General features: G+C 42.0%; 1 protein-coding gene across 1 annotated transcript; it reads right to left on the bottom strand.

Moving 5' to 3' along the window:
- Nucleotides 1-87: 87 nt before the first annotated feature.
- On the bottom strand, nucleotides 88-26,706 carry OPN5 (opsin 5; the record flags this gene model as incomplete). The annotated part of the gene is made up of 6 exons (XM_082848415.1): nucleotides 88-145; nucleotides 4,079-4,320; nucleotides 15,474-15,808; nucleotides 19,127-19,297; nucleotides 22,640-22,759; nucleotides 26,577-26,706. The coding sequence occupies 6 exons, from the start codon at nucleotides 26,704-26,706 to the stop codon at nucleotides 88-90; spliced, it is 1,056 nt and encodes a 351-aa protein (XP_082704541.1).
- Between the last annotated feature and the right edge of the window lie 1,184 nt (nucleotides 26,707-27,890).

Genomic DNA, 27,890 nt, shown 5'->3' with positions numbered 1-27,890 from the left:
AAAGTGTGGTCACAAACGTTTACAGCAGTGAAGAAGCAAATAAGTGAATCATTGTGTCCATGAGTAATGCCGTGTCCAACTTCATACCTATTGACGGATTTCCAGCACAGCAGAAGACTTCCTGACTGTGGTTACAGTGTGCAGCCTGGATATAGGAGAAGAAAGATGCAATTTAATATATATATAATACACTATATATGTACATATACACACAGATACATACACAAAGACATATATGTATAGCATGTCAAACTTGAGTACCATGAAGATTATATGCACAGAACTTGAATTAGAAAGAGATGGAAAATAATAATTCAATTTAGAATATTCAAAGTCAAGAAATTCCTTGGGCAGAGCTTTCCAAAAACAAGCCACTGGTTTAGAGCACATTTCCTGTGCCCTAGTGAGTTTCCTGTCCTCTAGGACAAAATTCTCTGCACACCAACCTACCACTCAGTTGGGCCCTGTGACTCACCCAACTAACGTGGTCAGAGGAGGCATGATTACAAGCAATGCCAGAGTCTGGGGCTTTGTTCTTCTTTGTTCTTTATCTTTACTAAAATACTAGGAATGTGGAATGCCTCAGGCCTTCACTATGCACCACCAGCTCTTTTGAACATTTCTATTCCACCTAAGATTGGCCTTGCATCTGAAGTCTGGGTCACCTGTCACTGGTGACTGGTGGCCTCATTGGTCTCTAGGTAGGTGGGGTAAAAGGCCTATGACTCCACGTGCTGCAATGTCAATGTCTTCCTTTCCCAGACTCTGGTTCACTGGCTTTCAACCATGGCTGTGTATGTGAATCATCTGGGAGAGATAACCAACCAAACAACCAATGCTCAGGTCTAATCCAGACCAGTTAAATCCAAATTTCTGCAGATGGGGTCCAGAAAGCGGTATTTTTTCAAATCTCCCTGCATGTCTCTAATACACAGCCAGGGTGCAGAAACACTGTTTACAAAATATGCGAGACTACTTCTGGATAATATAGTGTAGTGAATAATAAAACTTCAAAAAGGGCTCTTGGCCACATTTTTTTCCTTCAGTTCATCAGCGTCTACCAAAATCTCAGGGGACTCAATTCAAGGGGGGGAAAATGAGTTAACTTTTAATGAACCGTTAAAGTTACTCAAAATTTATTTCAACAATCTCATACTCAAACACGTTAGCTTTTTTATTTGAATTCAAACTATTTCCCAAGAGAGTCTCCCATTATGAGTAGTACATTTCAGAGCTCAGAAAATGAAAGACCAAGGCTAAAATGAATCCAGTTTAATTCAATTGAATTGTTCTGGTAATACATTAGCCACTCTGAACTGGCTTCCTAGGACTACACCTCACTCTATGGACCTCCACATTACCTATTTTCTTAGCTTTTTGATAGCAGCAAAGATAAATATTGTTCTTCTTGTTTGTCTGTCTTCTTTGGAAAGCTAAAAAGAAAACTCTGGTGGCCACTGCTCCGCCTTCTGGCTCTCCCCCAAGATAGATCCTTCTAGAATCTGCAACTCATCACATCTTTTCAACATTTCTTCTCTGAAGATGCTTCAACCTCTAGAATCCAAGGCCTCCACCCTGCTTCATCACCACCACCTGCTTTTTCCACCAAAAGCTGAAACTCTGGAGTAAGGAAGCAGCCCTTGCTTTTGTTAGGCAAAGCAATTGCTCTGTTTCACATAAATGGCTAATCGGAGCAGGTGAACCGAATTGTCCCTTGCCTGACTGATTTTTCCAAAGCTTTGTGGCCCTAAGTCATTTTCTTCCACATAATTTTTTTTCTCTTTGTATTGTGGAGTGTTGAATATTTACGTGCTCCTCACACTTGTGAGCAAATATACAGAACACAGAGTCAGTCTGAAGCCAAATTATGAGGTGAGTGAAATTTGTCTTCAGTCATTCCTGTCAAACTCCCATCTCCTTCAGATGAAAAAGTGCCTCACTATTTTCTCCCGCAGCTGCTCCATTACAAGTGTTCTCCCTACCTGCATTCATAATAGAGTTGTTGTGTTTTTTTGTTTGTTTGTTTGTTTTGTGGTACGCAGGCCTCTCACTGTTGTGGCCTCTCCTGTTGCGGAGCACAGGCTCCGGACGCGCAGGCTCAGCGGCCATGGCTCACGGGCCCAGCCGCTCTGCGGCATGTGGGATCTTCCCAGACGGGGCACGAACCCGCGTCCCCTGCATCGGCAGGCGGACTCTCAACCATTGTGCCACCAGGGAAGCCCCATAATAGAGTATTAATAGCTGATAAGGACAAAGTGTTATTACGTCCAAAACAGATGCATTTTAGCATTTGAATTTAACTAGTCAATTCAACAGAGATGGTAATAACCACCAACAATGTGGAAAAAAGAACACTAACAGTTGTCACCTAGCCCTTTTCACCTGGGCATTTTGTGTAATTATTACAGCTTGGAAGATGGGCTTTGCCCTCAGCTCATCCCAATCCTAGGCTCTGAGTGGTTCATTTTCCCAAAGATGTAGAGCTACTGTAAACAGCAAAACCGACCTTAAACTCTGGTCTCCTACCTCCAAGTTGTGTGTTTCTTCCCCTGGACCACAGCAACAGCGACAGCACTACCTTTCGTTTTGTGCCTGTTTTATCTTTTTTTTGCTGCTGTACCAACATGCTGAGGAAACTCAAGGTCAAAAGATTCGTCACTTGCCCGAGCACAGTGAAAGAACAAGGTCAAAACCCACATCTTCTCTCACTTCGGAGTGGCATGGACTAATATACACTACCAAACGTAAAATAGATAGCTAGTGGGAAGCAGCCGCATAGCACAGGGAGATCAACTCGGTGCTTTGTGACCACCTAGAGGGGTAGGATAGGGAGGGTGGGAGGGAGACGCAAGAGGGAGGGGATATGGGGATATATGTATATGTATAGCTGATTCACTTCGTTATAAAGCAGAAACTAACACACCATTGTAAAGCAATTATACTCCAATAAAGATGTTTAAAAAAAAAAAAACCCACATCTTCTCATAGTTAATTCTACCTTTTCCTCTGTTCCCTACTTACTCAAGGAAAATAGCATTGAAAAATATCTAGACTTCAAGTGAGTAAGAATTAAGGGGCCGTTCAATACCCCTCACCTCACACCAGGAACTTGGTGCCTGTTCCACATTCTACTAAGACTGTCCCTGAGTGGATAGAACACGACCAATCACCCTCCACTCTTGACTCACCCTGAGCCTTTCGGGTCTTTAGGAAAAATGGCGCTGGATCCCCAAACTCACTTGTTCATTGTGTAGCAGAAGATGTAAAACAGGACATCAAAATCACAATATGTGGGGGAAGGAAGTATAAAAATGTAGATCTTTTTATTCTGTTTAATTTTTTATTATCCTATGGCAGGGATCTTTTCAGAAAATGGGATAATTAAAAGCAACACAGTAGTCATAGCCTAAAATGGTAATAAGTGCTAACATTAAAACTGTAGATCTTTTAGAATGTGTTTGAACTCGAATGAAGATCAGTTTAAAGCAAGTAGATATAGTTATGGGTCAACATGCTTGAGTTCTGAAACCCAACAGACCTTCACCTTGCTTGAACCTCCACTTCCTCATCTGACAAAGAGAAGAGATACTACGGGTCTTGCTGTGAAAATAAACTGGCAGAGAGTAAAAACGTCATCTCCCCTTCTCCCCTTCCTTTGCCTGTCCAAATCCTATATCTTAGCTAATGGTAGAAATGTCCCAAACAAGAGAATCTTTTCCGTGGTGAAAACTTAATTTTGGATCGATGCCATGTGGCACAGTAACTCTTGGAGTGAAGTGGATTTGGTTCCACATGGGAGTGATACAGGGTGGATGCTCAAATGGTCATGGCTCCGTATCTTGGCTGCTCTACCATAAAAAGCAGAATCACTTTTCCCGCCCTCTACTCCTGTTGTCCAACTCCTATATATCTGATTACTTGATTTCAGGAATTCTGGTGAACAGAAAGTAAAGTCCTCCTAGCACTAATCCTAAGTGATGAGCTCTAACCCTAAGAAGGCAGCATTCCCAGTGGCTTGAACCCCACGGGATTTTGAAACAAAGAGGGTATCTCTCATTTGCAGCTTCAGAAATTTTACCTGAAGTCTTCCAAAGATTTCTTCTTGGTGGCTTTCAAACCACCAGTTTGGCAACAGGCAGATTTGTAATCGATGACCTGGTAAATGATGGGGTTGTACACTGCTGCCGATTTTGCCAGGAGGGTTGGCACCACGGAGAGTTGTATGGGGATGGAGTCTGGCCTTCCAAAAGCTGACCACACGGAGACCACTGCGTAAGGAATCCAGGCGATCAGGAAGCCAGCACAAATCAACATCGCTACCTGGTAAGGGAAAGCGACAGAGAACAAAATCGAGGCACTTGGTGGAAACGATGGGTGTGGGGGAGAGGATCAGACAGCCTATTTACACCCAAGAAAGTCTGTCTATCATGTGTTCATTTATCTTGCCAGTAGGAGTCATTTCATATGGATCTCTGAGATGTTCAGCCAGAAGAAGTTATGGCAATTCTTATCCCATTCACCACATCTTATCCATTCTCCACTCCAGAATTTGAATGTACCCAAAGACCCGAAGTTTAACCCTATAAAAGGTGTCAGATTGTGCCTACGTGGAGCAGGAAAATCATGCTAAAAGGACATCTGTGAGCCGGAAATTTCCAGACTTCTCAACCCACATTCACTTAAAAACTAGATGGAGAATGTGTACACCTTGATGAAATTTTAAATCGCCCTCGTTTGCCTCAGGAAACTTAGAAACTCTGCCTTTGTTTGAAATTCTAATAGGAAGCTTCTTCCGAGATTTCTATGAAATGGAATTTCCTTTGGCTCAAGTTTGAGGCTCAGATGGTGGAAATTCACGAGCTACAAAGCAAAAGAGTCATCGAGCTTGAACCAGAGTGACACAGTTGTATAAAATGAGACTTTTCCAGAAAGTGCTTTTCTCTCTCACCAAGTTAGATTTACCCTTAGAAGCCTCTTAATTTTAGACCAAATTAGACCAAATTGGTCTAATTGGACCAAAGAATAGTTAGAGATAGGGTTCAAAGCACCCTGACTAGTTTCTCACCATCTGCCGTTCAGTCTCTTTAAGAATGTAGTCTGGGGCTTCCCTGGTGGCACAGTGGTTAAGAATCCACCTGTCAAGGCAGGGGACACGGGTTTGAGCCCTGGTCCAGGAAGATCCCACATGCCGCAGAGCAACTAAACCCCTGCACCACAACTGCTGAGCCCGCGTGACACAACTACTGAGCCCACGTGCCACAACTACTGAAGCCCGTGTGCCTAGAGCCTGTGCTCCACAACAAGAGAAGCCACCGCAGTGAGAAGCACGCGCACCGCAACGAAGAGTAGCCCCCGCTCGCCGCAACTAGAGAGAGCCCGCCTGCAGCAACGAAGACCTAACGCAGCCAAAAATAAATAAATAAATTTATTTAGTTTGAAAAAAAGAATGTAGTCTGACCCTATAGATTATCCCACTTGAATTCAGCAAATCTTTTTTTAGCAAGTGCTTTGCGTGAGACACTGTGTAAGTGCTCTGGAGACACCCGCACACCTCCGTGCCTGGGTTGCATCCCTCTAGAGCACAAACAACTACGTGACAAAGCTGAATATGGTTTAAGTGCCGGCTCAGAGGAAGACAAAATTACATGCTATGGAGCAAAGTAAGAACAGTCTCAGGAGGAATGTGGCGTATAACCTACACGCTGGCAAATGGAAATAAAGGCGAGTGAGACCAGCACAAGCAAAGGTAAAGACAGGTATGTGTGAGGTTTGTATAGGAACTAGTAAGCAATTCACTTTGATGTGTGAGAAAGCAACCAAGGGAGACGAGCCTGGAAAGAAAGATAACATCCACGTATTCAGGGTTCTGTATAACATATTACTGAGCTTGCCCTTAATTCCATATGCCTGAAAGCACCAGGAGGTTTTTGAGCAGGCGACATATGAGAGTCACGTTTAGGAAGATTAACCTCTAAAATAAAATGCAGCTGGGAAAAATCGGAGGCAGAAAAGTCATTGTTTATTCATTCAACCAGCAAGCGTGATAGAGCATCTCCTACGTGTTTGTGTTGAGGATAAAAGAATGAACAAAGCAGACACAATGCCGGCACGCCTAGACTTTCCATTCTGAGCAGGTTTGTTTAGGCGACTGTATGAACAAGAAACAAAAGGGGTCTTAATTAGAGTACCGAGATTTGCAAAGGAAGTCCAAGCTTCCGGTTTTCTTTTAAATGCGAGCTATTTTAAGCCCCTGTTGAGAGAGAGTGAACTAACTTCAAAGCATCCTTAATACCATTATCTACTAGATTATTCTTTCAGTAAGATAAATAATGAAACCGTATTCAAATTTGCCCTGTGTGTGATGAAGATCTGCTGTTGTTTGTTTGTATTTATTTCCCTCTTCCCAGTATCCCTTCGGCCTTAGCATTGCCAGCAACCCTTCTGCCCTGTATACTCTTTTATGGAGTTGGCATCTCAGGAATCACAAGACCAAGTCTGACCAGAGGACTGCATGCCCCTGGCTACAATCCTAGGAGCAGGGTTGGACACATGACTAGAACGAGCGTAGTCAGACCCACCCTGGGATTTTATAAAGGCAGTTTTAGGAAAAGTCAGCCTTCCTTTTGAGTTACCTAACGGCCTGGGAGGATGAGAGGCTGGAGATATCTGAGGCCAGGAGCCACTTCCTTTCACAGCCCCCATCCCCTAATTTAAGAAGTAAAATGTAAATTAACAGCTCCCAGCATCAAGGTCAGCAACGTCAAGCTGGTGTGGAGGATGAGGAATGAGACACCAAATAGTTTATTAATAGTAGTTAAAGCAACAATAGTTGCACATACTTGATTGTGTTTGAAATCCAATTGGAAGAGTTTTTCCCATAACAAAATCATTTGTGTGCATGTGCATTTCAATATGCTTTTGTGGGAGCAGAGCTATTGCATGCAGGAAGTGGTCCGGACCCCTCAGTCTACTTGATCTGTGGCACAGCCTGCCAGTAGGGTGTGCTTGCCCTGGGAACCCCATATGTGTGGGCTGTGTCAAGAAGGAAGCATAAGAAATCCACCTGAAAGTCTCAGTTTCTAAAGTTCTACCCCCAAAAGTTCAAGGATCATCTTTAAATATTAACTGTAGCAAAGAAAAACCTCAACAGTAACCATTTTGCTCCATTTTGCAAATAGAGAATCTAAATCCGAAAGAGGTGAATCAAATGAGCCCAGATCTCCTGCACGTCCTCAAGTCCCGAGTTAGGGTCCTGAGCTAAACTTCTCACCTGCGCTCAGCAGTTATAGAGGAGGCCTGATGCACACACGCAGCTCTCCTGCCTACTTGCCTTTCCATCTTTCTGCAGAAGCTTACCCAGGAGAAACAGCATTTGGTTTGGTCTGTGTGACTTTTGCTTGTAAATGGAGTGGATGCCTCAAAGCTCACAGCGAGGGTCATATTTTTTTCTAAATCCTCAAATAAACAATAACGATATAAATAAAGCTTGCTCTAGCCGATGTCTGGGAACTTAACATAGCTCCATCCTTTCTCCTTTGGCGTGAGTCATAAGATGATTTCACAGTATCTCAAAAGCTGTTTTCTGTGTTGCTGCCAAAGTCATTGACAAAAAATAGATTAGCACTTAGTCCATAATATTTTCTACGTTTTACATATTTTCTCTTTTTATGGGAGTGTGTAATGGGGAACACTAAGGACTTAAAACATTTGCATTTTGTTATCCTTTTTAAAAGGACAGAAGAGAATTAAAATATACCAAGGTTTTTACATACATAGCAAATGAATCCGAGTGTTTTTTCTGGGATTAGAATAAAGCTAAATACTTCAAATTGAATGACTAGAAATCAAGTTTAAAGCAGAAAGAGGGATAAAAGCTTAGATCTCAAAGTACTGCATAATGTTACTTATGTTTTTGAAGTGAATACAAAGTTAATATGAGGCACAGTCATTTTCTACAAGCTTCTCATGTTAAATAAAGTCCACAAAATATTAAACTTTGAAATATTAAAGCTATTTTTAAGAGAGACTACAAAACTTTGCAAAACTTTGCAAAAGTTTCATGTGACATTCAGTTTTCCCAGAACTTTCTACTCAAGTTGGAGCACGTTTAATCTTCCCATCACTCTGTCCTTCACTTTCCACATTTCTAAGTGTGTCCTCATTTCTCTTTTCCAAAATTTCTCTCCCAGACATCCTTAAACCAATTCTAATACAGGCACCTGTACCCATCAATTTCTTCCAAGTTGTTTATTTTTTTAATTGCTTCATTTTTATCACTGCCTTTTGGTTCACTGGAAAAGGAATAAAACTTCAAATTCTTAAACTAGACAGTTTTTGTGGGAGGAAATTCATAGAATACGTGTTTAGCTTCTACAAAAGAATCACACATCTGCAACCCTGCTGATTTTTAAAATATCTTGCTGCAGAGGACCAAGAAATACTGGTACGTTTCAGCTACACGGTTCAAGCTGGCATCAGGCATCACGTAAGCAGTACTGCCCACAATGGATCAATTCCAGTGAATTAACCAATTAAAGCAAGAATAGAATAGGAATGAAGAAGTTCTATAAGGCGCTGCCTCTGGGCCCAATACATCTGAACCATTACAGCAGAGAAGTTTTCCAAAAAAGGGAAGTCCTATCTCGTCTGTGTGCAGAGGCAGTGTGGAATAGTGGGGAAGTCTGACATGGAGATATTCAGGTTTGGATTCCAATCTTGCTTCAGTTCCACTGACCACTGTAAGGGAGACAGAATCTCTCTCTAAGATCTGCCCCTTCAGTTCCTTCCACCAGGCTCCTTTGCCCAGATATAAGTAAGACTTCAGCCAACATTTGAAGCTGCCTGCTACCCTGGATAATGAAATAGATAAGGAGAGGACTGGATGCGGAAGTGAAGGCTTAAAATCAGAGCCAAAGAGATGGAATAAATGCCCCACCAATGATGAGGCTGAATCACACTCCAGAACCAGCTAGACTACTGATAACAAAGATATTGCAGTGGCTGGGATGAGATAAGGTCACAAGGAGAGAGATCACCACATCTGTGCATTGAGAGACAGGGCAGGAGAGGGTCCCGCCTGCCTACAGAGAGCATACATTTGGCAGGAACACAGGCAGGATCAGATTTGGTTTTTCTCTCTTGGCTCTAGCCAGCAAGTATATGGATTTGTTCCCAACTAGAGGGGAAAACAGTAATAAAAGTTGGCAATGCAATGATAAATGCCAATTGTAAGACTACGACCCTCCACGCGTGGGCAGCCTGTCATTGAGGGATGCTGCCAGTGACAAGGAGGAAGGTGGGGAGCTGGACAGCTGTGACCTACCTTCCTCGGCCCTCTGTTTCTTCATCTATATAGAAACAGGGGTAGCGATATTTCGCTTTCACACCACCTTTAAGAAATTAAGTAACGCGACAACTCCAAACACGTCTAGTTTGAGTTTCCTCCTTCCTTCTGTTTTACCAGCAGAATGACAACAAAGGCCAACTGTCTCAGACCCACCTTCATACACTGATGAAAAAATTTCTGAGAGCTTTGGTGCCCTGGTTGTGATCCGACTAGGAAATATTAATTTATATTTTTTTAAAAAAGGAGTAGGGACCTCCCTGGTGGCGCAGTGGTTAAGAACCTGCCTGCCAATGCAGGGGACACGGGTTTGAGCCCTGGTCAGGGAAGATCCCACATGCCAAGGAGCAGCTAAGCCCGTGTGCCACAACCACTGAGCCTGCACCCTAGAGCCCGCATGCCGCAACCACTGAGCCCGAGAGCCACAACTACTGAAGCCCACGTGCCTAGAGCCCGTGCCCCACAACAAGAGAAGCCTGCACACCGCAACGAAGACCCAACACAGCCAAAAAATAAATTTAAAAAAATTTTTTTAAAGGAGTGGAAGAAAAAGAAGAATTCTGCACTTCCCAGTTGCAGTCTTCTCAAATCTTAAAATACCACTACTCCATAAACAAGCGACAGCTGTGATTGGAAGGAGAGGCTGCAAATTAGGTCATGTCACTCTATGCATCTGTGTTTTGAGTTGTAAGCAACAGAAATGGACCTTAGCTGAGTGAGACAGAAAAGGAATGCACTGGTTAGGACAGAGCATCACTGGGAATGCTCAACTGAGAATTGGGGCCAAGCAGACAGAAATGATACCCAAAAACTATGACCTGAACCTGTTCTGATACACAAACTCCTGCTGCTGTAGCCGTGTCCTTGGGAGCAGGCTCCCTGCCCTTCACCAGGTGTCACTAGTTTCTGAGACAGGCTACCATAGCTGGAGCCTAGGGTCATAGCTGCACTCCAGCCACAAGGGAATCTTGGAAAATCAATAACTTGTCTTGGCGTATCTTTTAAGTCAAGAGGCCATCTTTGCACAGAAACATTGTTTCTCCCCTGCTGCTCCCCAGCAAGACATAAAATGTTGACAATTTCTCAACATGGAAATTTCAGACCCGGAAAGGGTTTCAGCCACTGTCAGCCAACACAAATAACAAGTGTCAGCTTTGTGAGATTTCTCAGTGGGGAAGTGGCAAAACTGGCACTGAACTTTGAAATTCTTTGCATCGACAAATATATCTGTATATGTTTGAGGCATTGTATTAGGTTCTGGGGACACAAAGTGAACAGAAAGATATGGTTGTTACCCCTGTGGGCCTTACTGACTAGTGGTAAAGACAGACATGGAACAAATAATCACAGAAGTAAGTAGGTAATTGTAAATTAACTAAAAATTGTGACAAGTTCTACAAGGCAAACGTAAAAGCGGCAATGAAACATTTTAATAGGAGGACGTGAATTCAATTTGGAGAACGCTTCTCTGGAAAGTAACACTGAAGCTAAGAACAAGTAAGAAGAACCAGAGGAAAGCAATTAATAAATTGGTTCAAGAATACAGTCCTGCTTTCCCACTAACTGCCCTCAGAGTCCCCATGGGGGTTCTCTGACGCTGAACCCCCAATGATAAATAACATTCCATGAGCGATGCTGGAGGGGAGTCTTTTGAAGGAAGCAGAGGTTTACGTTGATGAGTTTTAAAAAGGCTTCACAGTCAATGTGAAAGAACAAAGCAAAACAAAATGCCTCTGCAGGTATAAAACGGACAGAGGGCCTCAAGCTGGGGGTCAAGGGACCAGTTAACACCGATCAAGGTGATTAGGTTAATTAACATAGTATATTCAATTATGTGTCATCCCAGCAATCCTGATTAAGTATCTAGCAGGTGTCTGGGCCCTGGGGAGCCAGAGCAAACAGCACTTGCTCTCATCCAGCTACTATCTTGCAAAAAGAGCCACAAAGATGTGTCATTCAGAAAAGTGGATACGCCAAGTCCTCTGGTGGCCCATAGCAGAGGGACTTCAACAAAGCAGGAGGGATTGGGAAGGTTTCCTGGTAGAAATAGGAGAAATAAAGAGCAACCCAGGTGTCCACAGGATCTGGATACTAACTATAGGCCTGGGACATTGTAGGTGAGCTGTGTGTGCTGAATGAATAAATATGAAGTACCAAGATGTGCAGCGTAGTCATATACGGAAAAATTAACGGAAACTTCTGGTATTTCCTTCCTGTCATTCCACCTTCCCCCTCATCATGGCAGCAGCAAGAGTGTCCACTGCATTGGTATGAAGGTTGTCACGAGCAGAAATGCCGAAGAAGTAAAACATTCATTTCTCAGCGTCTGAGTTTCAAAATAGAAATTCGAAACTTACAAGAGAGGAAATAGTTGAAGTAGAGGGTTTCGAGCGTGACAAAAATGATTTTTGGTATCTGCAGCCAGAGATGTGCAAGACTAGAGGCATTAAGTGTACAGTGTGGACAAGTTAAAGGGACGTACGTGGATACAAGAGCCCACAGCGCGTCAAGGGCCTACAGCCCAAAGGCAAGGGAGGACGTCAGAGGAGCTGGTAACTGACCTTGAGAAGCTGTCCTGAAAATACTCCACTGAACCGAGCACAGGGGGCCAGGGAAGGGGTTGGGGGAACAATAGACTCTCAATGCAGTTGCACAAGCAGACAGCTTGTGCCTCACTTCCCAGGGTGCCAGCCAAGGTCTTGACATCCACCCAATGGGTTGCCAAAGAAGGATGGGGAAGTACCTGGAATTTCCAGTGAGTCTGAAGAGGCCTTACAGCTGAAACAAGAAAGATGCGAAGTGACCCATGACAATGGATGCCTGATGCCAGAGGAAACCTTAACTATCTCAGCAACACTAGGGTCAATAAATGACAACAACCAAACCAGATGCCCCCACCCACTGGTCCCATGGAGTTATAAAGACCTCCCTGAACTTACACAGAGCCTAGGAAGAGGAGGAAAACCCAATTCAACTGAATTTACCCTGATTGTGTAACGTTGTCTGTTTTACAAGGTCAAATGCCGGCATAAAAATGAGATTATACTGAGTCATAGGAATACAAAGAGAAAGGGTTTTTTCTTTCCTTTTTTTTTTTTTTTTTTGGTTTCTGTAGGGGTTTTTTTGCTTTTGCACACCTCTGCAATTTCTGTAGTCTGAAATTTCAGCCTGCTATAAAAGTCTAGCAAAACCATTTTTTAATTAATTAGAAGGAAATTACAATGTGGAGAAAGGTTTATAGCTGGAACATCAATTTTTAAGTTGGCGAGGTCAGACTGGCAAAATTCAGGCCCAGATAATAACCTACCTAGAAATAATTAGAGTACACAAAGAAATGAATTATTTTGATCCGATAATCCTATGAGGTGGCCTTTCATAAGCTTTTAGACCAGGACATTCTGAAGATCAGAAGCATCAAATGAACAAGCAAAGGGCCAATCCTGAGAGGTAGTTGAACGGAGGACAAGGCTTCTAAGACTATGAAAAGGCCTGTGAAGGTTTTTCTACTTATGTTTAGTCACTACAAAAAAAATCAAAATTAACTAGTAATTGAAAATAGTTTAAATTTAGAACAGAATGTGCCACAGTAGAAAGTTCTGTTTATTTTTCAACGTAGGTTGAATTTTGACTTAAATATTTTGCACAAATGTCAATAATTAGAAGCATTGTATGTTTAGGTTATTTTAATATAGGTTTTATATATACAAATGAAGTCAAGATGTAACATATACTATAGATATCATGTATAATATAATGAGAATACATGTTAGAAGTCATATATAAAGTAAAATCATACACATATATGCCTACACTTTTCCTCTAACATTGCTTTGATTAATCTGGTCTGGGTGAGCCTGACTATTTGGTCTACACAGTGCAGGGCAAGGAGAATGATGACACATCAATTTGGGATTGACACATACACACTACTATATTTAAAATAGATAACCAACAAGGACTTACTGTATAGCACAGGGGACTCTGCTCAAAACCCTATAATCTAAATGGGAAAAGAATTTGAAAAAGAATAGATACATTTATATGTATAACTGAATCACTTTGCTCTATACCTGAAACTAACACAACACTGTTAATCAACTATACCCCAATATAAAATAAAATATTTTAATAAAAACAAACAAAAACACTACGCATCAAATTAAATGTTATATGCTGAGCTTCCCCGTGTATGTATAACAAGCTTTAGGAGCTCTGACTAACGAGCTGCCCACCCTCAAGAATACACGAAGAACCAGATGCTAGGGTATTGGTGAAAGCTGGCTGTGAGTGGGCTGAGTTGAGGAGTTCAACTAACAGGAGAGAGGATGATGAGTGATTGCCTCAGAGAAACGGGAGAAGGGCCTCATGGGTAGGAGGACCCAGATTCACCCAGACAAGTGTCTCAAGGCCAGTAACCTTGGGGGATGGGAAGAGGAGAGGACATCATATGACATCTCGGCAGCCTCATGGCATGCCACCCTACAGGAATGCAACTGAGATCACATCCCCATGTGACAGCCATCACGTGGTTCCCTGGGCATACTTCCACGAACTATTGAACACAAACACTCTTAGCTCAGTTGCATTCATCTAGTTCCTAGAACAGTACCTGGTACCAAATAGGATTTGGATGAAACGGAATCCACATTTAACTTGGATGAATTTATTGGCATTAGTTTGTTTTTTACATCACAGACAGGAGCTAAAGGAAGAGCTAGAAATGAAGAACTTAATTCATGATCCTGAATTTATGGAAATATTTTTCTTACATGACAGCCCATTGTAAGCTAGAAGTTGATCATGATTCCTGATGCTGCATGTTTGTCCAGGTAGAACAGCTCCATTTTTAGGTGATCAGTATAGATTTAGAGTGATGAAAACTTCAAACTTTCTTCTACTCAAATGTGGAGTTTAGGGAGTAAAGGAACCAGAACCTCTAGCTCTCACTGTGCAACCAAGAGGTCCTTGCACAACATCTAAAAATCTGAAATTTGGAGAGAAAACTATTACTAGGACAGAAGTCCTGACTTAGTAGGTAGCCACCTGTGGTCTGGAGGGAACTGTGTTACTCCTAGTCCCTAAGGCCAGTGGTCTCCAGGGTAGGCTGTGAGGACACTTGAAGGTGGATATCACTCAACATGATGGATTGGGACACCAGAAGAATGATTAGAACTTCAATCTACATTTATTTTTATCTTTCAAATATAAGATGGAAACTAGGGTGTGCTAATATTAAAAACTCAGTTTGAGAGTATGTGCTGAAAACTATTTCCTCGATATAAGGGTGAAACATGATGGAAGTGTAAAGACCACTGCCTTAGCCCTTACCAGAACTCCTAAAAGTTAGAAGAGACATGAGGAATTATGATTCCTTTAACATCATCCACGCAGCCGATGACAGGATAACATGTTTATCTCATTGAATCCCCACCACAACCCGGAGAGATAGATGTTACTACTATTACACAAGTGAGGAAGTAGAGATTCAAAGAAGTTAAGTATCTATCTCTGGGTCACAAACCTGGCAAGTGTCGGTGATAGAATCCAAACTCTCATCCGTTTTCAAACTGTCTGCTCTTTTCCTTACACCACAATATCTGAAGAGCTGCTAACTCTGAGGCTAGCATTTGCCGAGGGACTCAATGCTGCAGAAATTGCCCTTGTGTGAAGATGGGTTTCCCATAGGAAAGCAGACATGGTAAGCTCTGACTCTGTTAATAAGGAATGTCCCTAATCGTGCCCATCAAAGTCCATACAGGACAGTAAATGCTGTGAGGCGTTCTATGAATTATAAAAGTTATTACTCTTATTAGTGAAATAATTATAAGAAGCAATGATATCCTATTCAATAGAAAGAAAAAGCCCCCAGTAGATCCATTGTATAAATTCGGTAGCTATGAGACGTGTGTGTGTGTGTGTGTGTGTGCGTGTGTGTGTGTGTGTAAATGAGAGGGAGATAGAGACAGAGGGAAGAGATACTACAAAGGTTTAAATAAATAATAACAAAGTTCATAAGGACATAAACAGTGGACATTCGAAGTTCTCCCAGTCTCCAACATTCTCTGTCCTCTTTGCCCTATGAAGTTTTAACTGATTAGAAAACACGTTTGTAAATTACGACTGCAGTTACCTTGGTCAGTTTCATTTCCAGCACGTGGCTACTAGGGATCCGACTGTCAAAATGAGCTACTTCTTTGGAGGAAGACTTAACCTTAGCAATGATCTTCACATAGGAGAACACGATCACAGCCGTTGGGAGCAAGAGGCAGAAGAAGAGGATGTTCAGGATGAAAATCTGGCCCCCTACTGAGGCCTGGGCCAACCACCAGTCCAGGGTGCACGAGGTTCCGAAGGGCTCAGGTGCGTAGTCCCCCAGACCTACCAAGGGCATGGTGGTCCAAAAGGAAGCATAGGCCCAGATGACGGCCAGGCAGATGTAGGCGTGCTTTCTTTTCAGCCAAACCCCTGGAGGTGGAAGAATAGCATTAGCAGGATGTAATCTACCCTCCGCCCAGATACCTCCCTTCCATAGGTCAAATTCCACATCCAAAGAGTTAATCCATTGGATTCTGGGAGAAGTGGTCACAGTAACCAAAGCCGGAGGGAGAGTAGGGTGGAGGGAAGAGAGTTCCAGAGCTTGGGCCCTTTTTCCAAGAGAATAAATCTGGAAGTGATTTCACAGGGAAGGTTTTCTCTAGGCATCTGGGAGCCTTGGGAGGGGGAAGTGACAAAAGCTGGGGAGAGGTGGCAGTAAAAAAGATGAGAGGATGCTGAAGACAGTGGAAGATCTTGGGAAAACATCCGGAATGATCTTTGAGATCCTATCCAGGACAAGAGGCCAACTGGTAGAATATAAAGATGGAGCCCAAAAAAGCATGTGTTAAGGGTTTATCTAAGGTAGAGTCCTTTGCGGGAGAAGTGATAAGACACTGCCCGTATCTTTAAAATACGCTTCTTCCTAAAAGCTCGTGTGCCTCTCACCTAAGCACTCGTGGAGTGGGTGTTGGTGCCACGGTCATGACTGTGTGGGGTGACGTTATGGGGTGACCCCACTGGGTGAGAGGAGATTTTGAATCTTCCAATGTTATTAATACGACAGTCACATTCACACAGCCACAGATGGAGAAGTGGGGAATCTAGGTAGATCATATCATGTTCTGCAAAAGAAATTCTGTGAAAATATTTCCAGTAAAACAACAACAAAAAAAAATGAGCTCTGTGTTTCAGCACTAGTTTCCATTCGCCGAAAGAGAATTCCAAGAGGCAGAAACAGTGCAGTCATTTAAGGAAAGCTGTAAAGCGCTAGTGATCATTTGCAAAAGTTCAATACAACCACCTAAGACAGGTCAGCCTGATCTAGGGCTTCAGCCTGCAGGGGAAATTACCTCCATACCGGTTATTGCCTGAAACCCAAAGGGCCAGAGAAGTAACCCCTAACTACCTTGCTTTTTGGTAGCAGAGAAGAAATATCAAAACATGCTTAATAAAAGCCAAACGATTTCTTCAGCACAGACTCGAGGCCTGCCTCTGTTTAGTGTCATGTGAGGTCTGGGAAATCAGAAGGGCCTAATGCTTCTCATTTCTAGTATTTGACCCTCTTCATGTAACCTTTCCAGACGTCAGTGTTCTTATCAGTAAAATGGAGAAAATAAAGATATACTGCTTACAGATTTTGGTACGGGTGAAATGAACAATGCCAGGCCTCCTTTGCAAACTATGAAGAACTGCACTAACACGAGTATTTACTCCTGTGTTTGCCTTATCTGGCGCTAAGAAGAAATATAACAGATTGTTTCCTTTGTCTCTATTTTTTCAAACATACAGTGCTATAAAATGCAAATTTCACGGACCCACCAGATAGGGGTGACGATTACGTAGCCACGATATCTTGTCAGCTCTCAGTTCTCCACTCTAATGGAGAAGACACTGGCACAAATAATTATATATATTTATAGGAATGTGCATAGGCATACGTAGAAGCATTTATGGTTAGGGTTACTTAGTGAGGTGTTTTATACTTACATTCGGTTATGGTGAAAGGCTGTCAAGTACAGGAGGGAGTAGATTAGTAGATTGGTTCTGTGATGCTCCAGCAGTCAGAACTAGGACCAATGGGTGGAGGTTACTGGGAGGCAGTTTTGTCTTAATATAAGGAATAACATTGTAACAATGAGAGCAGACCAATCCGAGAATGGGCTGCCTTGTGCAGTAGTAAGCTCCCCGTCACTGGTCACTGGAATTATTCAAGAAGAGGCCAAGTGGCTGTCTGTCAGGGATGCCTTAAAACAGTTTATCACATTACATGGGAAAAAGGTCTACATGTCCCCAAGCGACCTTCTAATTCCAGCATTCCAAGACACTGTGTGGAGTGTTTAATTGTGCGACAAATCAAATGATGAAACTAGACTATCGAGAATCAACCTTAGAAGAAGCTGGAAAAAATAGATAGTTCCCATAGGAATTATGCCCTGCAATGACTCTGGGGATGGGCGGCACCATCTCTTTAATTGACCCAAAGCCTAAAGTCAGGAGAATATTTAAAAAGCAAAGACATCGAGGTTTAGTATTCCTCAAATATTCTCAGGAAATGGAACTTTTGCTTTTTTGTCTGTAAAATCTATATTTAAAATCTATTTTGATATGACCAAAAATAAGTTTATAGAAAAATATTGAATCTGAAATCATCCAGCATAGTTATAATTGTATTTTTTGTATTTTATTGGAATTTTTGATTCAAGCTATTTCTATTGCAAGTTTTAAGCTGTTTAGAAAAAGATGCAATTTTTTTTTTTTAAAGGTGAGCCTGGATGGTGCAGACATTGGGCCATGACCCTACCCCTGCCCTGACCCCCTGCATGTTTGTTTTTTTTTTTTAATTTAGGACTGTAAACTTTTAAAATATAAAGAGAAATTCCACCCCATTGAGAGTGTCACATCAACTTGATCCTTGCCATTTCAGGCTCCAGGCCACAGTCTGTCCCCATGGTCACACAATCAAGCTGATTGAGATTAACAAACAAAGCAGCTGTGGTGGGAACCAATATTATTCCCTGGTTACACCTGGTTCTCAGTATTAAATTTAAGGGGCCCAAATCCTTCTCTTTTGGGTTCAGTAGATTTCCAGAGCCCCAAGAAGCCAAAGTACGAAAAGTTAATTTTTCACACGTAGAATCGTTTTATCGTTAAAGAAAAATCTTTAGCCTCTGAAAATTTGTTTATTGCCGGTTCACCCCTGGCCAGTTCTCTTAGCTACTCATCTTTCTACCTACCAAGACCACAAAAAGAATGTTGGGCGGTATTTCTGTATGTGTGTCCTTTCCTGCAGGCACGGCTCTCTAACCTGGAGGAGAATTCCTCTTCTCTGCAGTCATAGGGATCCTGAGTGCTAAAGGAGAACCAGAAACATCTTTCCGTATAATTATATTTACTACTTGGGGAACCAGCTAAACATCTTGGACCCAACATCCTTTCAATGTATAAAATGCATTCTTTTGCTTGTATGGCATAACACGGTAAAAGCTTACACAATTTAGACAGAAAAATGATACTTTTAAAAGCATCATAGCCAAACACCAGACATTCCTATAAAAGTAGTATTTAAAGAAACCTACATTGACACAGGTTCCAATCTTTAAACATAGGTTAGAACAAGATAAGCTATAAGTAGAAATACTCCTGGTCTCTGAGGTTATTCATAATCCTTATTACCTCTGGATAAAACTTGTACCGCTTTGACAATCCACCTAGATTTGACTCTCAGGGAATAGAAACCTTCCTACTTACCATACGATAAATAGCAGATTTTCAAGTACCGGTCCAGGCTGACAGCAGTCATGGTGATAAGACTTCCACAGCCGAAGAAAAATCCAGCCCATCCGTACCAGCGGCAGCCAATCCAGCCAAACACCCAGCGGTGACAGAAGCAAGAGATGATGGTGAACGGTTTGCCTACAACTGGAGCGCCAAGCAACTTGTCAAGGGAAGTTCCCTTCGGTTAAAATGTACCTCGCCTACCGCAACTCGCTGTTGAGTTTTATCCCATGCAGACCACAGAGAGCTCTTTTTGGAAATGTTAGGCCCAGTTTGTTTACAGCCAGACCCAGATTTCTGGGATTTAAACTATTTATTCCTTCAGGCGTCATCAGTTCATTTTGTTTGTTTGTTTTTTTTACTTTCTAGGAAGTCATCTTCTACTGTAATTCATGCCCTGCACCCGCCTTATCCAGCTGTGCATTCAATCTTCCCCCTCTTTGAAGGAAATGGCTGAGGAAGCTTTCCAAAATCTGTATCTGATCCATCTGTCAAAAGAGGGTTCCCCAACCTTAATGCGTTAGGAGAACCAAGTCACTGACATTGGCAGCCTGCAGGAGCCAGCCTTCCCCACCCCTCCCAGGTGTGCCCCGTACCTGGTACACTGTTAGTTCAGTCAATTAACACATATTTATTGGGTGCTTTTCTAAGTTAGACATACATCGCCTCTAGTGGTCTACACAGCTGGTCTCATACTCCAACTGGCTAGACTGGGCACCCTCATATCAGAGCTTCCCAGTCCTATTGGGTCTACAACCCATTGTCAGTGAGGAAACCCAGTGTAAAAGAATTAGTTTTTTGTTTAACGAATGAACTATTTAGTGCCCAGGATGCAACAAGGTGCCAGAGGACAAAGTGGAGATTAAGATTAACAGATTCATTTTTAATAGATAGAGGGGGCAAAAGAAACAAATAATTTGTAATATAAGATACAATATGATGGACTGATGGGTCATGATGAGTTCCGGGAAGAAAAATGAAGCAGAGGAAGGAAATAGACGGAAATGGTTGTTTTATATCAGGAGATCAGGGAAGACCTCTCTGCGCATGTGATGTTTAGGTAGATGCTAAATCAGTGGTTGAGGACTCGAGCAAACATCTAGAGGGAAAATATTCTAGGCAGGGGAGACAGCAAACTCAGAGCTTGAATTGAGTGTCTGCTGGGTGGGTGCTAAAGACAGCAAAAAAGACAACTGAATGTGACTCCGATGGAGCAAAATTTGTGTCTGTTGTGCCTGGTATCCATCAGCAAAAGGTATTTTAGGCTTCTTTCTGGAGTGGAGCTTTTGATGAACCTATGGGATGTCATCTAGAACCTTCGGGATGCCAAAGGGTTTTGATGAACCTCTTGGAAAGGTCTCTCCCTCCTCCACTAGGTAGAATGGTTCTAAACCCAGCTGCACATTAAAATCACTGGAGGAGTTTTGTTTTGTTTTGCTTTGCTTTGCTTAATTTTAAATATCAGTGTCCAGAGCTCCAACCCCCAGATAATCTGATTTAATTTATCTGGATTTCATTTACCTGACTTCATTTACCTGGCTGGGCCGTCACAATATATTGTTTTTAGCTCCCCAGGTGATTCTAATACATATACATGATTGAGAGCCATTGATATTTAAACAATAAATATTAGTTGTATAGATGACATACATCTGGTCTCTAGGATGTGTTTATTCAAGGTGCTTATAATGGAATATAGTGAAGCAAGAAAAAAAATTAAAAAGACATAAAAATTTTTAAGGTTTATTGGAAGGAAAAAATGTATTTAAGAGATAACCAGAGGTTGCAAAAAATGATCTGAGTTGATCAGAGAAAACTAACCCATGGCAGAAAATGCTTTCTGGTGAATTACTCTAAAGATATCTACAGAGTAATGAGGTGGTTTATGCAATTCTGCAGCAGACTTGCTTGGTTGAAAGCATTTTCAATGTATCTGACCAATTAAGGACATTTTTATTCAAACCTAGTCTAATTCAGCCTTAAGCATAAGTTGGTTATAAGCGAAGGACGTGACTGAAATGGCAGGTTTCATTCAAGCATTTTACGTTCAGTACCAGTGAGAGAACCACTAGGGGGCAGCATGGTGAGCTGACCGGAGAGCCATCATTCATGTTGCGACACCGCCATCTCGTGGCCAAAATGAGAATGGCAGTCACTTTGCAGCCCCGCAAATTCTCTGAGGCGTATCGCGACTATTTTCACAGAAAAGGGCCGGATATGTCACTTTCCTCTTAATGTGCATGTGTATTTCCGCAAAGAGGTCATGATATTTCAGTCTGTCCATACTGAGTAAAGTCTTCCCAAATAACCAAGATCATCCAAACTCAGTGAGAGGGCAGCACATCCATTGCTGGGTAATAAACAGTGACTCAGTAAGTAGACACATCACCAAGACTTGTTTTCAGAGACTGGCAGTGGCAGAAAAATCCACTTATGAAGAGAGAAACAAATACCGGGAAATATTTTAGAAGGGATGCTTTGCATGAGACCCTGCTAAAAGATTTCCAGTGGAAAGACGAGTTGATGTGTGCTATTCAAACTCAATTTCCCTAATTCTAGTAACTTAAAACCATACGCTGTGTAGCAGAAAGTGGGGATCCAGAGGCATATTTGAGTGTATCTAGGCAACTCTGGAATTTTCTATGTAAATGTAAAGGGAAGTGACTGACCCAAAATTGTTCATATTTGTAAAAATGAATTACGGTTAAAGAGAAATTTTCTTCCAATTCCTCCTTGCTGGGTTACCAGAAAGACCAAAGAAGCAAGAAATAAACCAGTGGTTCAAAATTTTGGCTGCACAATAAATTTACCTGGAAATTCTAATTTTAAATAACCTGATGGCCAGGTAACATTCTCAACTAATTAAAAGCAAAATTTCTGGGTATGAAACCCAGCTGTGAGTTGTTTTTGTTTTGTTTTTAGTTTTGTTTTTAATTTCCCCAAGTGACTTTTTTGTGCAGCCAAGGTCAAGAACCACTGAACTAGAAGCTTCCTATACTTGCAGTCAGTCCCTAAGCCACACTTAAATATGTCATTACAAGGGCAACCCTTCCCCCTTCCTTGGCTCACCTTTCTGACCCATCATTTACCCTTAAGACCTCACCCCCTTGATGTTTATTTTAACAGATTTCCCTAAGCGAGTGAGGGACTTAACAGAGCTCAAAACAGTGATCTAAATCCTGTCTGTAAGTTTCTGTTTTCTGAATCATTTAGCCCACTATACTCTGAGGTATCCAAAGTCTCATGTATCATTTCAAATTGTATCCTCAGCATCTAACATGCCTGGCACATGGAATGGACTCCATCTATGTTAAACGGATGATCTCTTTAGCCAAACAACACTCTGCTGACTTACCACAAACACTGTAAAGATGATTTGTGAAAGGAGGAGCAAAAGAAGCTGGGGGTAGGGTGATCTGTGAGCCAGTGAGGACTTTATAACGGGGCATTCAAACCCCCAAAGAAGAAATGGCATGGCTGCGTTACCTGAAATCCCCAGATCACAGATCGCTAAATTGATAGTCATTATTTCCGCAGGTTTCAGCTTCTTTTTTCGTCTAGAAGACATATAAAGGACATACCCATTTCCAAATGTGGACAGAATCCCTACAAGGAAAAATACAAATTTCCGTCGTTAAAACTAGGATTTAGAGCTCACTCAGACATGAAACACTTCTCAATTTCAAAAAATGGACACCATAGATTTAGAGGGTAGCGAGAGGATTCTAAATAAAAATCTAAGTCAAGAAGATGAAATAAAAAGCATGAGTTGTGAGTGACAGGCGAGGGATGGTTCACCTCCAAAGGGATAGGAGTCAGGGATGGTCAAACGGCACTTACCCAGAAAAAGAACCACTAATTTCCCAGTGAAGCTCAGTAGGGTGTGGGAATCCCCATGGTCAGTTCTTGGACTAATCCCCAGGATGCAGCATCGCCTCAGCCATTTTTAGAGTATTAGCTTTATAGAACTCCTCCCCTCTGATGAGAAGGGTTAACCCCTTGGCTATCGATAAATTCTGAAGACGAAGTGACCCAAACCAAATGAGGTGCTTTCACTCTTCTTGTGGACTCCTGAGGGGGGACCAGCATTCAGGAGAAGCAGAGGCCAGATTAGGCTGGCATGACCTCCTGCAAGGACAGGGTCATCTCCTGGAGACACATCCAGGACTTTTTTGCATCCTGAGGACATGGACGCTGGATATCTGCCACTGCTACTGGACTCAGTATGAAGGGGAAGTGGGTGACGATTGCTAACATGGACTCTCCCACTCCCACCAAAGGGAGAGAAAGTGGCCGTCAACCCACCAACCTACCAACAATGATATAAATGTGTTCCCACTTTTATATATCCTTTTATTAATGACTGGCTTTGACATTACAATGATACTGTTCAAAAGTTCTTACAAACCCAGTTTAAATCCAAAAAGACCCAATCCCTACTGACTTTAGTTAAGAAAAGAATACACCTACTTCCATAGCTTAACATGTAGAGTAGATTTCTTCAGGAATTCTTGCTTCATAGTGTAGCTGTGTATAAATGAGAATCTGGTACAGCTGCCTTTAGTAGTAAGGAATAAGGAGAGTATTAACAGGAGAAACCCAGATTTTTCTATCTTAACTTCTACTTCTCCACCACAATTCATTTGGGGGGGCAAGGGGGAAAAATGTGTGTTTCAGCTGATGGTCTGAAACCACCAGGCATTAACTGCGTTTGTGGTCTTAGGAAATTCTGAATCCCAGGAGTCAGTGCTGCCTCGTGGTCTATTAAAACCTCTTTAGCTTTCTTAAGACAGAGGAGGAAAAAAATAGAAGAGGTGGTGGAGATTCTAAACCAACTAAAATGAAACCCATGTCGCATTAAAGGAAACCAGCTAACAAGGCACACTGGGAAACTAAAATGTGAAAACATGGCTAGAAAAATTATAAACACATGCCTTCTACTTTGTATCCAAAAAGATTAAAAAACAGTAACTATGCATATGCAGTTGATACACAAAGCTCATTTAAACATCCTTTGTCTTTTTACTTCTCTTTTGAGAATATTGATTTTCTTATTTTTCCTTTCTTAAATTATCTTTACTAATGATTCATAAGGCTTCACCCAGTGCCCAAAGCTTATCAAAAAATAGTCAACTCTCTGCGAGAGCTGCATGTTGATTATTCCCACAGGCAATCTCCCGTAGGGGAGTATGAGGAGAATGCAAACTTATTTTTAATGAGAGTTAAAGGAAAAGAAGATTAAGAAGGTAAAAGCTAAAGTGAGGGGGACATTTTTTGATGACCAAAATCCTGACTCTTTCTATGAATACAAAAAATTTAAATCTCGTATATAGACCGTTAATGAACTACGTATTTGCAGTAGAAGAGTAGAGGACGGAAATGGGTCTCTAGTTTATTTCTCCTCTATTCCAAACTCACATTATCTTTTCATCTTCCAGTTTTCCCTAAGACTTCTAGTATTTAACAAAGCTCACCAAGAATGTCATTCCACTCTGGTTCCTTTAAAGGAATCTGGGCACATCCCCAGGAGGGAGGGAACCAGACACAGCACCGAACCCAAGACTGGGTCGAGGATGAGTCCAGCCCCCACCAGCTGGCCCTGGCCTCATCCTGAACGAACGACTGCCCTGGAACATACATTTGGCCCCACCCCCGACTCCCTGAGTGATCTGAGGCTCCCTTTGTTCCGGGACTCTTTTCGGACCCCTTTATCTGGTGCCTCTTCAGTACTCCCATTTGAATATGATTGTAGATTTTCACCCCTTAATCGTCCTCCCTATTTTGTGTCATCTGGAGAAACATGTCAGGTTACAGATGCTACTTTGTAATTCATTCCTTGCAATTGATTGCGACAAATTCAATTTATAAGATGTCTATTTTTCTGTCTTTTCTGATCCTTGAAAGTACTTATGTTTAATAAAAATTCAATGTGGATTTTACTACCAGGTAGTCCCTGTGCGGGGAGAGAGCAGTTTGCCCATTTTGTTCACTTCTGTATTCCCAGCAACTTAAAGAGTGGCAAAGAATAGGCACTCGATATATATTTGTGTTTGAAAGGACATGGAGGTCCATTGATAAGAAAAAGAATTTAAATCAGTACCATAATAACTAATAGCAAAGCCAAGGACCCAGGGAATCCCTTTGCAGTGGAATTTCTGATTCAATTTCATGGATTCCTTTTGCCTCAAGCACTGACCATAGAGGGGTCTCCAGACTTTTCTAATGAGTTTGGCTAATTTCAGGAGGTTAAATGAAAGTCTTAGCCCGTAATAAGTAGATGAGAAAGAGAGAGAGAGAAGGAGGGGGAGAGAAAGAGAGAAGGAGACAGAGAAAGCTTGACCCAACAACTGAAAAGATTAAAGGCAGACACACCTAAAGACATAACCCACCTGCACACTGGTTACCCAAATTTAAAACAGCGATTTTCAATGTAAGAAAAGTACTGTGGTTGAATCTAATTACCTAGACTAGTGCTGTCCAATAGAAATGTCATGGAAACCAGAAATGTGAGCCACATATGTATTTAAATTTTTCTGGTCATCATATTAAGCAAAGTAAAAATATTACTAAATGAATTTTGAGAATATATTTATTTAACCTAATAGGCCCCAAATGTTATAGGTTAGACATGTAGTCGATTGTTTAAAATTATTAATGAGCTATTTTACATGATTTTTTCTGGTCCTATGTTTTCAGTATCTGGTGTCTATTTATACTACAGCACATCTCAATTTGGAAAAGTCACAGTTCAAGGACTCAGGAGCCACACGTGGCCACCACATTGGATACCAGAGCCTGGAAGCAGACGTACCATGCTGTGGATCAGGCAGGAAAACGTTTGACCCTGAACTGACTTCCGTTTATCATTCATACATTTTTTTCAACTCTCATCAAAATCACTTAGTGATGCTATCATGGTGGGACCTGACTTTAGGTGAAGTAAACACAGTGTATCCATCCTGACTACAGCATTGGGACAGAGTTCTCTCCATTGTGAAAAGCAGAGGCTAAACTAGATGAGTTCTAAGGTCCGTTCTGAGACTATACTCTTATCCTTGTATCAAAAGTATTTTTCAAAAAGTAAAAGCATTCTATTTAAATTAGAGCTCATGATCATTAATTTTGTCATTTGGTAGACAAGCCTACTATCAAAGCAACCAAAATGAAATATAGTCTCAAGATAAATTATTTTGCTGCAAAACTTCTTTGGATTATCGAGGGAATATTTATCCCTAATAATAAAGATAATAGTCGTTTCTATGAAACATGTATGAACTCTGTGATGCCACCCCTTCTTCCGGCTTCCTCCCGCTCTCCATCTCAAAATATCCACTCAAGTGTTGGAATCTTTGTGCAAAATTAACATAGCAGCCCATGAATTTTCTAGATGCAGCCTTTGCACTGAAAAGGCAAGGAAACTTACCAATGATTGTTAAGTAAAAGCCAGCCACTAAATCCGCTTCCCAGGAAAGTTTGGAAGCAAAGGGATCCCCCTCCCGAAGGTAGTACGGCAGGCGCTCATCCGGGGCCGGAGCCGTGTGGTTCAAAGCCATGCCCTCCTCCGGCGCCAGGGTCTGAAAGGCAGATACGTGGAGGTCACCGCAGAACTGAAGAAGCCAGCCCGACCCATCTCATAACCACGCCCCCTGCTTTAAAATGAAAAGCACGTTCCCAGAGTCATGCTTGAGTCTCTAATTAATAACTGGTGAACACTTGAACGTTTTTCTTCCATGATCCAAATATGTCAATATTCAATTCTTCAGTGTGTAGATTAGCCAAGCCTATCCTATGTTATCTCATTTTTTTTTTTGGCCACGTTGGCTCTTAGCTCCCCGACCGATCGAACCTGTGCCCCCTGCAGCGGAAGCATCTAGTCTTTTTTTTTTTTTTTTTTTTGCGGTACGCGGGCCTCTCACCGTTGTGGCCTCTCCCGTTGCGGAGCACAGGCTCCGGACGCGCAGGCTCAGCGGCCATGGCTCAGGGGCCCAGCCGCTCCGCGGCATGTGGGATGTTCCCGGACCGGGGCACGAACCCGTATCCCCTGCCTCGGCAGGCGGACTCTCAACCACCACTGCCTTGGATGTGTGTCAGACACAGGTCGGGGACCCAGGTGACACCTTGGGAATTTTCTCCCCCATTCTTGAGTCTCTTCTTGCTGAGTGTTGTGTAAATTCAATCAGCATAAACCGTGCTCTTCATGACGATGTTTTACTGTGTCGGCAGCTGCCGGGGCTTAATGTTCATCAAGCAGTAATAATACTCAGGCTAATATGTTGTGAAACAGATCTGTATCCTAGTGAAGCAATTTGGATGATTTTGGCATATATAAGGATATAGTATTTTTCTTTTATACATAAAAATGGATAAAAAACTTTGTTTTAACAAAGTGGCAGTCAAGAAAAAAAATAATTTGGGAGCCGAAATACCTGCGATCCAGGTCTCCAGAGAGGTAATCTTTATCTGTTAGTTAGTGCTAATGAGATCCTTGCCTTCTCTACAGGGGAAATGTTCACAGCCCCAAAGAAAACTAGTGCTCAGCTGAGGCTGGCTGTCAAACAGAAATGCGCATTAACACCCTTCAGGTTTTTCTGCTGTGGTTCAATATGATGCTAGAGAAGAAAATAAAGGTCCTGTTTGTTTGACCCACTTAACAAGACAGGAAACATGGGGAGGAAGAGAGGGCTGGAAGAAAAGAGAGAGGAAGTGAAGGAGGGAAAAAGGAAGGAAAGAATATTTT

Source organism: Leucopleurus acutus (assembly GCF_964270905.1).
Source record: "Leucopleurus acutus genome assembly, chromosome: 10".
Taxonomy (NCBI): Eukaryota; Metazoa; Chordata; class Mammalia; order Artiodactyla; family Delphinidae; genus Leucopleurus; species Leucopleurus acutus.
This window is presented reverse-complemented; position numbering and strand designations above follow the sequence as displayed.